The sequence below is a fragment of the Balaenoptera borealis genome (assembly GCF_965194805.1).
Source record: "Balaenoptera borealis genome assembly, chromosome: 1".
NCBI classification, from domain to species: domain Eukaryota; kingdom Metazoa; phylum Chordata; class Mammalia; order Artiodactyla; family Balaenopteridae; genus Balaenoptera; species Balaenoptera borealis.
Genome location: NC_138860.1, coordinates 93,305,066 through 93,323,049, shown reverse-complemented (window position 1 = coordinate 93,323,049; position 17,984 = coordinate 93,305,066). Strand labels below are relative to the sequence as shown.

Below are 17,984 nucleotides of genomic sequence, written 5' to 3'. Positions count from 1 at the left end.
AGGGATACGGATGTGGGGTGAGCCTGCGGCGGCAGAGGCTGGCGTGACGTTGCAGCAGCCCGAAGCGCGCTGTGCGTTCTCCCGGGGAAGTTGTCCCCGGATCGCGGGAGCCTAGCTGTGGCGGCTGCACCGGCTCCCGAGAGGGGCGGTGTGGAGAGTGACCTGTGCTTGCACACAGGCTTCTTAGTGGCGGCAGCAGCAGCCTTAGCGTCTCATGCCCGTCTCTGGGGTCCGCGCTGATCGCCGCGGCTCGTGCCCGTCTCTGGAGTTCGTTTAGGCGGCGCTCTGAATCCCCTCTCCTTGCGCGCCGCGAAACAAAGAGGCAAGAAAAAGTCTCTTGCCTCTTGGCAGCTGCAGACTTTTTCCCGGACTCCCTCCCGGCTAGCTGTGGTGCACTAACCCCTTCAGGCTGTGTTCATGCCGCCAACCCCAGTCCTCTCCCTGCGATCCGACCGAAGCCTGAGCCTCAGCTCCCAGCCCCTGCCCGCCCCGGCGGGTGAGCAGACAAGCCTCTCGGGCTGGTGAGTGCTGCTCGGCGCCGAGCCTCTGTGCAGGAGTCTCTCTGCTTTGCCCTCCGCACCCCTGTGGCTGCGCTCTCCTCCATGGCTCCGAAGCTTCCCCCCTCCGCCACCTGCAGTCTCTGCCCGCGAAGGGGCTTCCTAGTGTGTGGAAACCTTTCCTCCTTCACAGCTCCCTCCCACTGGTGCAGGTCCCATCCCTATTCTTTTGTCTCTGTTATTTCTTTTTTCTTTTGCCCTACCCAAGTACGTGGGGAGTTTCTTGCCTTTTGGGAGGTCTGACGTTTTCTGCCAGCGTTCAGTGGGTGTTCTGTAGGAGCAGTTCCATGTGTAGATGTGTTTCTAATGTATCTGTGGGAAGGAAGGTGATCTCCGCGTCTTACTCTTCCGCCATCTCCTTCTCCTCCCTGGAAGTTCTCTTTTGGACTCCAGAACTTCCACAGAGGTATTCTCATCTATGGATGATTGTCAAAATCTGTGTTCTTGATGGGGAGGATGGTAAAAACGCCTATTCTGCCATTTTGCTGAAATCACTCTCCCCTTTTTCCTAATGTAAGCATTTAGTACTATAAATTTCTCTCTCAGTACTGCTTTGGCTGTGTCCCGTATGTTTTGATATGTTGTGTTTTTGTGTTCATTCAGTTCTTATAATTTTATTTTTCTTTGAGACTTCTTCTTTGACCCATTGATTATTTAGAAGTTTGTTTTCAAATTTTCATGTGTTCAAAGATTTTCCTGTTGTCTCTCTGTTACTGATTTCTAGTTTGATTCCATTATGGTCAGAGAATACAATCTTTATGATTTCTGTGTTTGTCTGTGGGATACTATAACAAAAATACCATAGATTGAATGGCTTAAACAACAAATATTATTTCTCACAGTTCTGGAGGCTGTAAGTCTGAGATCAGAGTGCCAGCGTGGTAAAGTTCTGGTCAGGGCCCATTTCCTGGCTTGAAGACAGTTACTTTCTTTCTATGTCCTCGCATGGCTGAAAGAGAATGCTGGTTTCTTCAACTCTTTATAAGGGTACCAGTCCCATCGTGAGGGCTTCACCTCTATGACCTCATCCAAACCCAATTACTTCTCAAAGGCCCCACCTCCAAACACCATTCCACACTGGGTATTAAGGCCTTGATATATGAATTTTGGGGGGATACAAACATTTAGTCCATAGCAGTTTCATTCTTTAAAATTTGTTGAGGTTTGCTTTATGGCCCAGAATATGGTCTGTCTTGGTGAATGATCTGTAGGTGCTTGAAACAAATGTATGTTATGCTGTTGTTGGTGGAGTGTACTATAAATGTGCATTAAACCTAATTAGTTGGTTGTGTTGTTCAGGTTTTATACATTTTTGCTGACTTTCTGCCTAGTAATTTTATCAGTAGCTGAAAGAGGGGTGTTAAAGTCCCCAACTTTGTCTGTTTCCCTGCTCAGCTCTGAAAGTTTTTTAAAACAGTTTCACTGACATATAATTTATGTACTATATAATCATCCATTTAAAATGTACAATTCAGTGGTTTTTAAATATATTGACAGTTACTGACAGTTGTGCAACCATCACTGCTACGTAGTTTTAGAATATATGTATCAACCCCCCAGCAACAATTATACCTGCCCCTTTGCTCCCATCAACAAATTCACTAGCTCTAGTCAATCAATGATCTACTTTCTGTTTCTATAAGATTTACCTCTTCTGAATATTTCACTTAAATGAAATCATATAATATATGGTCTTGTTTCACTGAGCATAATGTCTTCAAGGTCCAACCATGTCCTAGCATATATCAGTACTTCATTCCTTTTTATTGCTGAATAATATTTTGTTATATGGGTATACTGTTTTATTTATCCATTTATCAATTGATAGAAATTTGGGTTGTTTCCATTTTGACTATTATGAATAATGCTGTTAAGAATATTTGTGTACAAGTTTTGTGAGGATATATGTTTTCATTTCTCTTGATTATATATGTAGGAGTAGAATTGCTGGGTAATATGGTGTCTCTATGTTTCATATTTTAAGATACTGCCCAACTGTTCTCTAAACCAACCGTACCATTTTGGATTCCCACTAGCAGTGCATGAAGGTCTCAATTTTTCCACAACCTCACCAATACTTGTTGTTGTCTTTTTTTGATATAATCATCCAGGTGGGTGTGGCATGGTATATCATTGTTGTTTTGATTTGTATTTCTTTAATGCCTAATGATGTTGATCATCTTTTCATGTGCTATTGGCCATTTGTGTATCTTTTTTGGAGAAATATCTATTCAGATACTTTGCCTATTTTAAAATTAGGTTACTTATTTTTTTAGTATTGAGTTTTAAGAGTTCTTTGTATATTCTAGATACAAGTCCCTTATCTGATATAAGATTTTTAAACATTTTCTCCCATTCTTTGAATTGTCTTTTCAGTTTCTTGATGGTATCATTTGTAGCACAAAGTCTTTAATTTTGATGAAATTCAGTTTCAGTTCTTGGGAGAAATCCTACTTTGTTATGACATATAATCTTCTTTGTATTCTGCTAGATTTGGTTTGCTAGTATTTTATTGAGGAATTTTTGCACCTAGATTCATAAGAAAGATTGGTCTGTAGTTTTTTTGTGATGATTTTTTCCTTAGGCTTCACATCTTTTAACCAACTCAGGTTGAAGCCCTGGAGCCCATGTGTCTATCCAACAGGATAAGCTATGGTTATTCATTTTTGCCATTTTTCCAATCTCTCTTCCAAGCTGTATTTCCTCACTTACCCAATTTTATGAGGGAAAAGATAAGAATATCATGATTTGGTATACCTCACTTACAAGGTGATGAGAGGTGGACCCAGGGATAAGGACAAAATTCATGTGGTTTTTCAATGAATCTCATATTTTTTATGTTTTCTGCTCCTTCAGGGGAATCTTTTCTTCTTTTTTACATTTTGTCTTTTGACTTTATTTCTAATATGTTCTATTTATTGGCAAGGATAATTAATTCTATACGGGTATGGTTGTTATGCTTTTTTGTCCAGACTAGAGAGACCAAAATGATAAGATTTAGTCATTTTTCATGCATTTCCTAGGCTTCTTTTTCCTGGACTGCCTGCTTATTCCCTCAGATCTCTTCTTACAAATTCAGGTATATTAGTGACAATTCTTCTCATTATTATATGTGTTCACTTTCACCAATACCACGTAAGTAGTGATTAGATTAGGAGACACCTTGAGTCAAATCAGCACAGCTGTACTCTGTATCTTTCATGCTGAACCTTCACTAGAATCAGAGATTATGGCCTGATATGGTATGTTTCTGTTGTTGAATTCATTTTTGCCAGTTCTTGACTACTTACCTTTCCTCCCTCCCTTTATACTTTTTTGTTAGTGTAGGGAGAGGAAGATTTTATAATCTGCCTTCACTCTTCCACCTTTACCAAACAGTTTGATCTACTGTATCAGTTTTTTTTGACATCTACTTTAACTTTGTTATATATTTTTTCTGTTTGATCAATCATGAGCTGAAAGAAGGAGTTAAGGGTTTATTACTGTTATATTTCTCTTCTTTGTGAGTTCTCAGCCAACTTTGCTTTACATGTTTTGATGAATACTATTCATTGTGTAAAAGTTTATACTAATTAATTGCTCCTTGGAAACTGCATCTTTCATCTTTGTCCTTTTTGCTTTGAAGCCAGCTTTGCCTGATATTTGTGTTGTGATCCTAACTTTCTTTTTGGACTTGTTTGTCTTATATGTTTTTGTCTATTTCTTATTAACCCTGATGGTGTCTAATCTGAGAGTCTCTTTTTATTTAGTAGCTTATTTTTCCCGATAGTATTTATTGATATGATACGTATTTTTAAATTATTCTTGCATTTCTGGAATGAACTCCATTTGGTCATGAAGTATCTTTAATGTGATGCTGGATTCTGTTTGCTAATATTTTTACTTAGTACCTTCATATTGATATTCATAAAATAGAATGGTTGTAGTTTTATTTTTTTTAATCATGGTAAAAATATGTACATTAAATTTACCATCCATCTTAACACTTTTTAAGTGTATACAGTTTAATAGTTTTAAGCATATACATATTGTTGTACAATAGATCTCTAGAACTTTTTAATCTTGCAAAACTGAAAGTCTAAATCCATTAAACACTAATTCCCCTTCCAACCACCTTTTTTCTGTTTCTATGATTTTAACTACCTTAGATACTTCATATGAGTAGAACCATGCAGTATTTGTCTTTCTGTAACTGGATTATTTCAATTAGCATAATGTCTTCAAGGTTCATCCATTTGTAGCATGTGACAGAATTTCCTTTTTTTTAAGGCTGCCTAATATTCCATTGCATGTATATACCACATGGATGAATATCCATTCATCTGTGATGGACATTTGGGTTGCTTCCACCTCTTGGCTATTGTGATTAATGTTGTAATTAATGAACATGGGTGTGCAAATGTCTCTTGGAGATCCTGCTCTGAATTCTTTTGGATATATACCCAAAAGTGGGATTCCTGGATCATATGGTAATTCTATTATTAATTTTTGAGGAACCACCATACAGTCTTCGGTAGCAACTGTACCATTTTACATTTCCGCCAATAGTGTGCAAGGGTTCTGATTTCTCTGCATCCTTGCCAACACTTATTTTCTATTATTTTGATAGTGGTCATCCTCCTAAGGAGTGTGAGTGATAGCTCATTGTAGTTTTGATTTGCATTTCTCTTATAATTAGTGATGTTGGGCATCTTTTCATACGCTTGTTGGCCATTTGTATATCCTCTTTGGAGAATCGTCTATTCGTGTCCTTTGCCCATTTTTAAATTATTTGGGTTTTTTTTGGTTGAGTTGTGTGAGTTCCTTACATATTCTGGATATTAACCCTTATCAATATGATATATATTTTAATCATGCTTTTGTCATTTTATTTTACATTACATATTAATATTTATTTTATTGTCTTTTTCTCTAAATTGTATGTGTGTGTATTTTTGGTTGATTTGAGAGGTGTATATAGTTTTTTAAATTATTTTACTCGTTACCTTTATATTTTTAAACAATTTATCTAACACTTTCTCCTACTGCCTATTCTTTTGCCTATACAATTTTTATGTTTTATTATTTTACATTATCAGGATTAATAAAAACACATATTCTGTTCTGTAATCACAATTCCATTATTTAAGTTGAGCTCATGTTTTGTATGAAACTTTTTCTTAGTTTTCAATTTTGATCCTAGTCAATATGCCAATCCCGATTTTGACCTATTTTACATACCAGTTGGTATGAAGAAATTGTTACCGAATGACGTCTTAGCTTCCGCTTAAAATAGGTTGGCTTTGTGAGACTGTACTAAATCACCTTTCCTATATCTTTCATCTCTTGATGGTGCCTTAATCACTTCCTAGTGAGATGTGGTATTTTGTATATTTGTTTACATTCTTGATATGGAAGGAGAGTTTTAAAGTCTTCCAATTGGTCCTTCCAAATATAAAAATCTGTCACTCTGTAGTCAGAACCAATGTGGGGATTTTGCCACTTATTGAGTTTATCTATTCAGCTGTATACTCAGGATCTAAAGAAATGACCACAGGATAGGTTTATGGTTCCATGGGCTCACCATGAGGTGGACTTGGATTAAGTGCTATTTATCACCTGACCCCAGTATACCTGTGCTCAAACTAGTGAAAAAATAATAACATTATGGGTTACAAGAATTGGTGTTAGCTAATAGTCAATGCCCAATTACCCATAAGTCTTAGTATTTCTCTCAGTGCACATGGTAGTAGGAAGGATTCAGTATGAATTTGTGATATTATTGCAAAATCCTTCCACAATTGTACCAGGCTTTTGTTTAATTTAGAGGGTTCTAGGTTTGTAAATTTATTCAGGTATGAAATTTGGGCACAGGGCTATCATATTCTCCTGTGCCTCAAGTCAATCCTCTCTTTACCAGACCATATTACAGGCATTTTTTAGTTACTCAGATTAAATAGGTACCTTAGTGGACTGCCCATCACTTTTGTCTTAGGGAACTCATGATTAATTAGACACTACCAAAGATATACCTTTGTATATGAGCTAATTCACACCTTGGAAACCCATGTTGTATTAGAACAGACTGTACTAAGATCTCCAGAGTAGCAAAAGTCAGAGTTGTAGAGAAAGTGCAGTTTTGGGAGGTGCTTTCTCCCTTCCGTCCTCTAGAAGCCAAGATATGTATTCTGAGAATCAGTGTAATTTAGCTAGTTTAGAGGGTATACTTTATCCTAGAAGACAGCATTTCATCCCCATAGAGTAGACCCCAGTTGTGATAACTGAAGATTAACTATTGGTAGTTGATAGGATACATAATAAGAGCAGTGACTACTCATCAGCTTATTGCCAGCTTCTTTCATGGTGAAGTGTGTTCTCTGGTTAGGAGCAGCACTTTAGGAGAGATACCATGGTGTACACAGACATTCAGTGAGTGCAGGTATTGGCATAGGCATCATGGGCAGGCAAGGCGAGTTTGCCTAAAGTTGTGCTTATTGAAACTTTTTCTTCTCTGAGACCTTTAAGGCTCCTTGGAGCTGTAACCATTCTGTTTTCCAGATGACTGTCATATTAAAGGCATTGCACATATTCTTTTCTCTAGGCCAGGGTTAATTTTTCTTTTCTTCCCACTGAATACACATGCCCTAATCTCCAGCAAAATGTATTATTTCCTGGAGTACTAGAGAAATGATGTATTATTTTGTAAATATTATGTACTTTTTTTGTACTTTCTTTTTCTCTCTCATACCTGTTTATCTCAAGTTGAAAATTGATTATTCAGTGTCCAACTGAATTGCTTTTCTCCATACACAGAGAAAAAGGGAATTCTGCCTCTAAAGGCTCACAATATTTTGGATCCCTTTGCAGCTCTTTACAGTTAGTTACTTGTATATACCCTTACTTTATAAGCTGATCCATCCACTTCATTTTACAAATGAGAAAGCTGAGATTCAGCATTTTAAAGGACTTAATGAGTCCACAGATGACTGCTGGAGACAGATCAGAATTTTTTAAAAAGATAATCAACATCAAATAGCATACCTTTATAGAAAGGAACTAATTTGTTTTTCTTTTTTCTTTTCATTATTTTATAAGATTTAGAAGGCAGGATTCTTTGTTAATACTTCTTAGGAAAGATTTGATAATAGGAACATTAATTTTTTATAATAGTAATGACTACATTATATGTACTTGATATTCTTTTTTAATAGGCAAACCTCAAAAGAGAGGCAAAAGAAAACACAGTTACTCTCAAAGAAAAAAAAGACAAGGTAAGAGTTTTATATAACTCTCATAGATTTCTTTATAACCATTTCACTTTCTAACATCTTGGTAAATTTTTTTTGTTCATAAATGGGAAAATAACATCAAAAATATATCACACAGAAGATGTGGTACATATATACAATGGAATATTACTCAGCCATTAAAAAGAACAAAATAATGCCATTTGCTGGAACATGGATGGACCTAGAGATTATCATGCTAAGTGAAGTAAGGTCAGACAGAGAAAGACAAATATCATATGATATTGCTTATATGTGGAATCTAAAAATGAACTTATCTACAAAACAGAAATAGAGTTACAGATGTAGAAAATAAACTTATGGTTACCAGGGGGTAAGGGTGGGGGAGGGATAAATTGGAAGGTTGGGATTGACATATACCCACTACTATATAAAAATACATAACTAATAAGGACCTATGGTATAGCACAGGGAACTCTGTTCAATACTCTGTAATGGCCTATATGGGAAAAGAATCTAAAAAAGACTGGATATATGTATATGTATAACAGATTCACTTTGCTGTACCTGTGAAACTAATACAACATTGTAAATCAACTATACCCCAATAAAAATTAAATATATATATCTATCTATCTATATATCACACAATTTCATTTCCAAAATTGTTTCTTTCTATTTGTTAATTCAAAAGCATTAGCTAAAAAATTTCAAAGCATTTGTCATTTGGAAATTTAGAGATTTTATTCTTTTATAGTTTTTATTATAGCATTAAATTAGTTAGGTACTTCTGTGTTTCTTGAGAAATTTCCAACATTGGGGGAAAATATTTCAATTAAAAATTCTAAAGCTCATGTTTAGATTGTGTTTAATTTTGAGGTTTGAGAGGGCTAAATAAATGACATCTTGCTCTCTTAAGTCTAAGCCAACTGAGAAAGGCAGTGAAAATCAACATAATATCTTTATTATTGACAAATAATATTGGACAGTGTGGCTTATATTTGAAGGCAACAGGATTTCTTAATCCTGAAATCCTAAATTAAACAAGTTTATCTACTCTATCACAGGTAGAGCTAGACTGGGACAAGTGTACCTACTTGAATGGCCTGCTCTTGTAAAATGCATGGCATAGAGTAGAATGTGTGCTTCTTCTGGTACCCAAGAGGAGGAGTAAGGAAGGGGCTGAACTATATGTCCCCCGTTACTCCTTCCATATTCAACAATCCCATTAAGTCATTGCTCTTTCCCTAAGGAAACAGAGAGAAGTTAGGAATGTTCCCTGTGCATAGAAGGAAGCATCAGGTATGAGAAAGGGAGGTTATATTCAGCTTCTAATCCAGTTGGTAATATAGAATTATTACAGAAGAGTTTTATTGCAAATTTTAGTTAAAATGATTAAATATTCCTTATACACAGTGATGTAGTCTCCTAAGTCCCCACAGAAGTTGCTTTAACTATAAACTGAAAGTAACAGAGTATATTGTTTGTCTTGTTTGTTTGTATATTGTTTGTATATGTTTGTCTATACCAAATAACGATGTTCAGTTTTTTGGTATAGACAGTGCTATAATTTTGTTACATTTGGGTTCAAAGAGAAGAAAAAAAGAAATATTGTACCTGTGAGTGAATATTAGGTGCTTCATATGTCCAGACACTGTGATAGACATTTGAAAACATCATATTTGGAGAAATTATTGTCATATTAAAATTAGCCAGGAGGGTTAGATATAGTCTAAGCGAAGTGTCTGATGAAGATAATAAATTGGTTAAACTCCAATATTTATTTCTAAATATAGAATGTGTTCATATTATGAAAGTATATATCACATATTCTTATAGAGTTGTTTTGATTCATGTATAATTCCAGTAATATATGTCTATTATTTATATATGTTATCAAGTAGATTAGTTAGTTCCCTATATTTTATCTGGGTGTCTAGATATATATATTGCAAATAATGAGAAAATGATAAAAGAAATGAAAAGATTTAAATAGGCTTTTGTGTGCTATGCTTTATTCCAACAATATTGAAGTATCACAAGCCTTATATATAATAATCATTAGGTTTATCAAACATTTCTGAGGTTGGGAATGTTACTTCTTCATGCTTCAGTTTTATCACCTAGGGATAATAATAGTACCTTTTCCCTAAAGTTGTTATGAAGATTAAATGACATTATTATCTCATTTAATGCTTTGTGAAGCATTTAAAATAGTGCTTGGCACATAGGAAATGCCAAATAAATGTTTGTTTAAAAAGAACAAGAGAAAATCATATGTTCTGTATATATGCATCATTGGAAATGTAATATTCAAAAAAGAATGTAACTTGTAGGAAAGTATATACATTTTCATGATGTATTACAAAGAGGGTTATTTCAGTAGTCTAGAATGCTGGTGCATTTTCTTTTAGGCTACTAGGGAAATGTTAGATTCCAAGATATGACCACAAGGTGGTGTAGTTGCCATTCTCAGTCCTTTTGGGTAAGAAAAATTTGTCCATGAAAGCAGTTACATTTTGGAGATTTTGAGGATGACTCCTGATGAGTCCAGAGAGCAGAAGAAAATTTGCTTTCATCAAAATTGTGTTATCAACTATGATATAGAAATATTTATGGAAAAGGATATAGAAATATTTATGGAAAAGGATATAGAAATGCAACTCTGTGGAAAAAATGCTGCCAAAATTCATACCTATTGGAAAAAGGATAATGAAGTGAGATCACTAGAACTGGGCAAGAAACCTTCAAATTACCTCATTTAGCTCCTTTTTAAAAATTTATATTTTATTTTTTAATTGAGGTATAGTTTACTTACAGTATTATATAAGTTTCAGGTATACACATAGAGGTTCACAATTTTTAAAGGTTATACTCCATTTATAGTTATTATAAAATATTGGGTATATTCTCTGTGCTGTACAGTATATCCTTGTAGCTTATTTATTTTATACATAGTAGTTTGTGCCTTCTAATCAGCTACCTTTATCTTGCCCTGAAAATTTCTCTAGTTCTTTACTTTCATAATTGTTCTTCTCTATTTTTTTTTTTTGGAGGGGGGAATGAAACTGGTGGATAGGAAAAGCTGATATTTTTATAGATGATAGAGGAAATATGAAAGCATAAAAGAGAATGCCCTTTGGCTGTTAGGCTACTGGAATGAACCTCAGATTAAGATTTTTTTGCCACCAGGAATAGAGATTTTTCTCTGGAGAATTCTCAACTTTTGGTCAAATAGGGAGTTGAGATGTCTTACTTGTTTTCATAGCAGCTCTGTGAAGACAAAGAGGGGCAAATACCATTTGCATCTTAAATGGGAAACTAAAGTGACAAAGAAGATAAATGAAATTTATTCAAAGTTATCTAATCAATACTAAATTTGGGGGTAAATTCTAGTTTATTTCAGTGATATTTCTACTAGTTGCTGTACTTTAATTAAAATGACATTTAATGATGACTTTATTCACTTTTGTTGTTCAATATAGAAAACACAGACATCTTTAATGGAAACACCTGAAACTAGTTATTGGAAACTTGATTCTAAAGCAGCTCCTTCACAAAACATATCTGGATACTTCCCATCAGCTGATTATGGCAAATCAAAAGATAAAAGAGACTGTCTGTGGACATCTGCCAAAAATACTTTATCTACACCATTAGCAAAGGTTTGTTGCTAAAATTTCTAAGAAAGTAGTAATTTTTTTTAATAAAAAAGAAGTCTCTGTTATCACATACCATATATCTGGTATCACACACATAGACATGAAACCATTTTCTTTAAAGTTTCAATTATTTGTTATACCAGCACAAAATGGTTTCATTTTTTTAATCTATCACTGTTCACAACTTAATGACATCTTGGGCAAATTTTATCACTTTCTGGCATTCACCAGTGCATAGGTCCCTGATGTACAAAATCTGGTTTTGACTTGCGTTTTCCAGTATGACCTCAGTTACCTCCCTTTGCTGTTTACTCCTCATCATCTTGCTGCTGGAGTCTTTTACTTAGCAGTCAGCCCTGTGGAGCAGGTGCCACTAACAAGGTGGCTCATTTCTAGCTATCTTCGACATGTCCATTTAATCCATGGGGAATTCATTCAACCTTTCAATGCTAAATGGTGGTGCATAATGCTCTACTTCTGACTCCCCCTTTCCTGCTCTCTGCCATCTATCTCTCTCTAATTTCTTTTTACTTTGCTCAGGCAGACACAAAGACAGACAAATTTTCTGCCTAGGTTTATATCCACTTAGGGAATGAGATGCCAGTCTCCCCTTCTTATAAGGTTGCTTTTTAAAGTTATATCCTCACTTGTCTTGGGAGTCGCGGGGAAGAGTATTTCAACCTGTCTTTACCCCCTAAGCGGAAATTTTGTGCTTTAACCTCCCAGTTTCCTTAAAATAACTGGGAATAAGAGAGGTATTTGGTGATTGTTGGGCCTGTTCTATCACCTTTTAATAAGCCTTAGAGAAGGAGCTGGCCTTAATTATAGGTAGCTTTCTTTAGAATATGTGTTACTGGCACTTTCCCCCAGCTTTGTGCCTTAGTTGACAATTCCAGAGCAAAAGGAAGAGTTCCACTCATATCCTGTTATATATACAATATTATGCACCTCGTGGAATTTATGAAAATTAGTAAAGTACATAGCTTAGCGAGGCTTTTAAAAAAAAGATATATTGTTTTTATTTTATTTTTATTGTATTTTTAAAAAAAGAATAGTTTTTTTTAACAAGGCTTTTATATAAAATTATTTTGTTGTATTTACTATTCTGTTATTCAAAATATGAAATGATCTCTGTTGAAGAATGACCTTACTTAAAAAAACTTTTTATTGAAATATATGCAAGAAAAATGTACAGATCATAATTATACAACTTGATGAATCTTTACAAACCAAACTTAACCTTATTACTAGCACTCAGATTAAAAGAGACTATTACTATCACTTCAGAAGAGCTGATTGTTTCCCCTTCCAGTCACTAGCCCTTCCCCCAAGGCCAACTGCTGTCCCAAATTCTAGTATTAGATGTACCTGTTTTTGCATTTTCTATAATTAGAATCATATTCTTTTTGTTTTGACATTTTCCACTTAACATTATGTTTATGAGATTCATCCACATTGTTGCTTGAAGTTGCTTTATTTTTATTTGGTATTTCATGGTGTGACTGTACCACAGCTTATTTATCTCTTGTAATGTTAATGGACATTTGGTTAGCTTCCAGAGTGGGCTTTTATGAATAGCATTGCTATAAAAATGTATTGCTTGACATGTATACATCTTGGTTGGGTATGTCCATAGAAGTGAAATTGCTGGGTTACAGGGTTATGCATAATACATTCCATGTTAACAGATACAGCCTGAGCTGTTTTTACCCTGATACAAAATGTGTGTGTGTGTGTTTTCCCACACCAGCCAATTCTCCAGTTCTCCAGACACCAACTAGGTGTCCTGCAATTTGATTCAATTCTGACACTGTAGTTAATGTAGTTAATGTAGACCCCACAGGTTAAGGGCTCAGTCCCACAGGCTTCCATTTTAGACACTGTCCTGGCTTGCCACTTGTACTACTGACCAACTGGCTATAAATTGGGGGTTCCCACAACTCCCTTCTCAGGTTTAATAATTTGCTAGAATGACCCACAGAACTCAGGAAATTACTTTACTTGCTATTACCAGTTTTTATAAAGGATACAATTTGGGAACAGCCAAATAGAAAAAATGCATAGGACACAAGGTATGGGGAAAGGGGCACAGAAGCTTCCATGCCTCTCCGGGAGTGCCACCCTCCCAGCACCTCCATGTGTCTACCAACCTGGAAGCTCTCTGAACTTCATTGTTTAGGGGTTTTATGGAGGTTTCATTACATGGCATGATTTGTTAAATCATCGGCCATTGGTGATTAACTCAGTCTTTAACCCATCTCCCCTCCTAGGAGTTCAGGGGGTGGGGTGAAAGGTTCCAAACTTCTAATCATGCCTTGGTCTTCCTGGCAACCAGCCACCATCCTGAAGCTATCATGCTGAAGCACCCCCTACCACCAGTTATTTCATTAGCATAAACTCAGGTAAGTTGAAAGGAGCTCATTATGAATAACAAAAAACTCTCCTGTCAACATCACAGGGGACAAAGACCAAATATTATACCAAAAGATGCCTCCTGTCAACCCTGTCACTCAGGAAATTACAAGGATTTTAGAAGTTGTGTGTCAGGAACCAAGGACAAAGACCAAATATATATATATTTCTTATTGTATCACACTGCCAATCATGTTTTAAAAAAAATTATTGTACCAATTTATTGTACCAAATTATTGTACATTCTGGCTACCAGTGAATGAGAGTTCTGATTGCTGCGCATCCTTGTCACCACATGGTATTTTTCATCTTTTAGATTTTAGCTATTCTGGTGGTGTGGTGACCTTACTTTTTATTTCAAATGAAGTTTTATTTTGCAATTAATTTTAGATCTATAGAAAAGTTACAAAGGTAATACAGAGAATCCCTTTATATTCCTCACCCAGTTTTCACCATTGTTAACATCTTACATTACCAGGTACATTCGTCAAAACTAAGAATCATTCATTGGTATATTACTATTAACTAAACTTCAGACTTGATTTGGATTTCACAGTTTTTCCGTTAATGTCCTCTTTCTCTTCCAGGGTCCAACTCAGTGTACCATACTGTATTTAATTATCATGTCTTGATCGTAATTTTTAATGTAGACATTTACATCTATAAACTTCTCTCTAAGCACTGATTTCATTGTATCCCATAAGTCTGTTGTATTTTCCTTTTCATTCTCTCAAAGTACTTTCTAATTTCCCTTGTGATTTATTTTTTGACCCATTGGTTATTTAGGAATGCATTGTATTTCCAAATTTGTGATTTTGCTAAGTATCCATCTAGCTGGTTTATAGTGTTGTTCAAGTATTATATTTCCTTGCTGATCTTATGTCTGGTTGTTCTTTTCATTATTGAAAGTGGGGGTATGGAAGTCTCCTACTATTACTGTTGAATTATCTAATTTTCCCAGTTTTTGGTTCATATGTTGGGGCTATATTGTTAGCTGCATGTATACTTAATACCAATTATCTTTTCTTGATGGATTAACTCTTTTACCTTTGTAAAATATTCCTTTTGTCACTAGTAATCTTTTTTTTAAAGTATATTTTATCTGATATTAGCTCTTTTTGTTTAATATTTGCATGGTTTATCTTTCATCACCCTTTTACTGCCAACCTATTCATGTTATGGAATCTAAATTGTGTCTTTTGTGGGCATCATATAGTTGGATCATGCTTTTTTCCATCATTCATTCTGACGATCTCTGCATTTTGATTGGAATGTTTAATTGACTTACATTTAATGTAATTACTAATAATGTAGAACTTAGGTCCACCATTTTGTTCTTTGTTTTCTATATGTCTTATGTCTTTTTGTTCCTGTATCTTTCCATTACTGTCTTATTTTGTGTTAAATAGGTATTACCTAGTATACCACTTTAATCTTTTTGGGTTTAACTATACTTTTGGAATTATTTTCTTAGTGATTAGCTGAAAAGTACAGTTAACACCTTAACTTAAATTTAGTTTGAATTAATGTCAGTGTAATTTCAATGGTATATAAAAACTTTGCCCCAATATATCTTTGTTCCCTCTTTCTCTTTTGTCCTATCATTGTCACATAAGTCACATATTTATACATTTTAAGCCCATCGATACAGTATTATTGCTTTATATATCTGTGTCTAAAATCAGATAGGAAAAACAGAGTTACAAACAAAAATATATTTATACTATGTTTTATAATTATCTATGCAGTGTCCTTTTCTGGTGCTCTTTATTTCTTCATATGAATTTGAGTCTTGTGTTCTTTCATTTCAGCCTGAAGGACTGCCTTTAGTATTTCTTGTGGGGAAGGTCTGCTTGTGACAAATTCTCTCAATTTTTGTTTATCTAGGAATATCTTAATTTCTCCTTCATTTTTGAAGGACAGTTTTGCTGAATATAGAATTATTTGGTAACGGTTCCTTTTAGCATTTGGACATGTCAATCTTTTATGGACTCTCTGGTTTCTGATGAGAAATCAGCCATTAATATTATTGAAGATACCTTGTATATGGTGAGTCCCTTGTCTCTTGCTACTTTCAAGTTTCTCTTTGTTTTTTGACATTTTGGTTATGATGTGTCTAGGTGTGGATCTCTTTGATTTTATCTTCCTTGGAGCTTGTTGAGCCTCTTGGATGTACAGATTAATGTTTACATCAAATTTGGGAGGTTTTCAGTCATTATTTTTTCAAGTATTATTTCTGCCCTTTCTCTCTCTGCTCTCATTCTTTTTTTATTTTTATATTTATTTTTTGGGGGCTGTGCCACGTGGCTTGCAGGATCTTAGTTCCCCAACCAGGGATTGAACCCAGGCCACTTGCACTGGAAGCACAGAGTCCTAACCATTGGACCACCAGGGAATTCCCTCTGCTCTCATTCCCATTATGTGTATGTTGGTATGGGTGATGGTGTCCCACAAGTCTCTGAGGCCCTTTTCATTTTTCTTTTTTCTTCTTTCTGTTACTCAGATTGGATAATATCAGTTGAACTATCTTCAGGTTCATGGATTCTTTCCTCTACCTGCTCAAATCTGATGTTGAGCCTCTTTAGTGATTTTTCATTTCAGTTATTGTACTTTTCAACTCCAGAATTTCTATTTGGTTCTTTTAAAAATAATTTCTATCCATCTATTGATGTTCCATTTGGTTTGACATTGTCTTTATACTTTCCTTTAGTTCTTTGGACATGGTTTTTCTTATCTCTTACTATAATATGACTGTAAGATTACTATAATATGTTCACTTTGAACATATTAAAATGGTTGGTTTAAAGTCTTTGTCTAGGAAGTCCAATAACTAGGTTTCCTTAGGGATAGTTTCTGTTGATTGCTTCCTCACACATGTATGGGCCATTATTTCTTATTTGCACAGCTTATAATTTTCTCTTGAAATCTGAACATTAAAAATAATGTAAGTGACAAATCTGGAAATCAGATTCTCCCTTCTCCTCAAGGTTTGTTGTTTCTGCTTGTCATAGTTTTTATTGTTTGCTTAGTGATTTTTCTAAATTAATTCTGTAAAGTTTGTATTCTTTGAGTGCCACTAAAGTCTCTACTAGTTAGCTTAATGTTCAGCTAATGTTTTAATAGAGATTTCCTTAAATACCCAGATCAATAAGTCTCACAATCTTTGACAAAGGACTATAAGTCAGTGTTAGGGCATGCTTTCAACACTCAGCCAGACAGTAGAAAACTCTGCCTTAGCCTTCAGTTTCTGCTTTTGCAGACCCTCAAGATGAGCCACAGGTAAGAGCTTAGGGCCTTCTCATGTCTTTCCTGTGCTTACTCACAGCCCTGTCTGTGAGCATGCCTTTCTGTATTTCCAGGAATATATCAGAGTTTTTCAAAGCCCCTATGGACATCTTATTTCCTAGCTGTCCTTTTAAGGTTTTTGGTTAGTCTGTCATTCACCCAACTGTTAATCATTGCCTAAGGGAGCTGCAAAGTTAACACACTTGTCTTTAATTGTTTTTGACAAATATTATTCCCTACCCTACACACATCAAGGAGAAAGCTTGTTTTTTTTAACTGAGTAAGCTCTGAGTTGGGTCAAATAACGACAGTCCTGTAAATGAAGTCATCCAGAGAACCACTAGGCAGGTCAAATAATGACAACTCTTTGGGAATAAAACTTTGAAAGAGCTCCCAGTTCTGTTTTGCTGTGTCCAGTGACTGCCAGGCTGGACCAGGAATGTGGGCTGTTACTTTTTAAGGGTACCGTAGAGCTAGAGAGCAGGGGATGAGATGAGGAAAAGTTAAGATACTGCTAATTTTGCTCTTCTTACAGAAGTTCAGCCATTGACAACAACAACAACAAAACTCTCCAGGTTGTTGCAAGCCTTTTGTTAATTTCCACAGTTCTAAACAAGCTGATTCTGACCACCTTTGCCAGCATTTTTGTTGCTTTGTGGAAGAGCATATTTTTGGAGCTCCTTATTCTGCCATTTTTGCTGATATCAGTGCCCTTATTTTTTAAAGATACTTTTTAAAAATTATAAAACTTACATATTCCATATTACAGGGTAATATGGAATACTAAACATTGACTAATGGAATTACTTTGTCAACAAAACATAAGCAAACTTTTTGTCGAA

The 17,984-nt window shown here is 35.2% G+C and overlaps 1 protein-coding gene across 1 annotated transcript in view; it reads left to right on the top strand.

Moving 5' to 3' along the window:
* The window catches only part of SYCP1 (synaptonemal complex protein 1), a 174,649-nt gene that overhangs the window by 142,441 nt on the left and 14,224 nt on the right, over positions 1 to 17,984 (top strand). The window contains exons 29-30 of the mRNA XM_082368987.1: positions 7,748 to 7,807; positions 11,269 to 11,448. Coding sequence (XP_082225113.1) covers positions 7,748 to 7,807; positions 11,269 to 11,448 — 240 coding nt within the window. The remainder of the gene's footprint in view (positions 1 to 7,747; positions 7,808 to 11,268; positions 11,449 to 17,984) is intronic.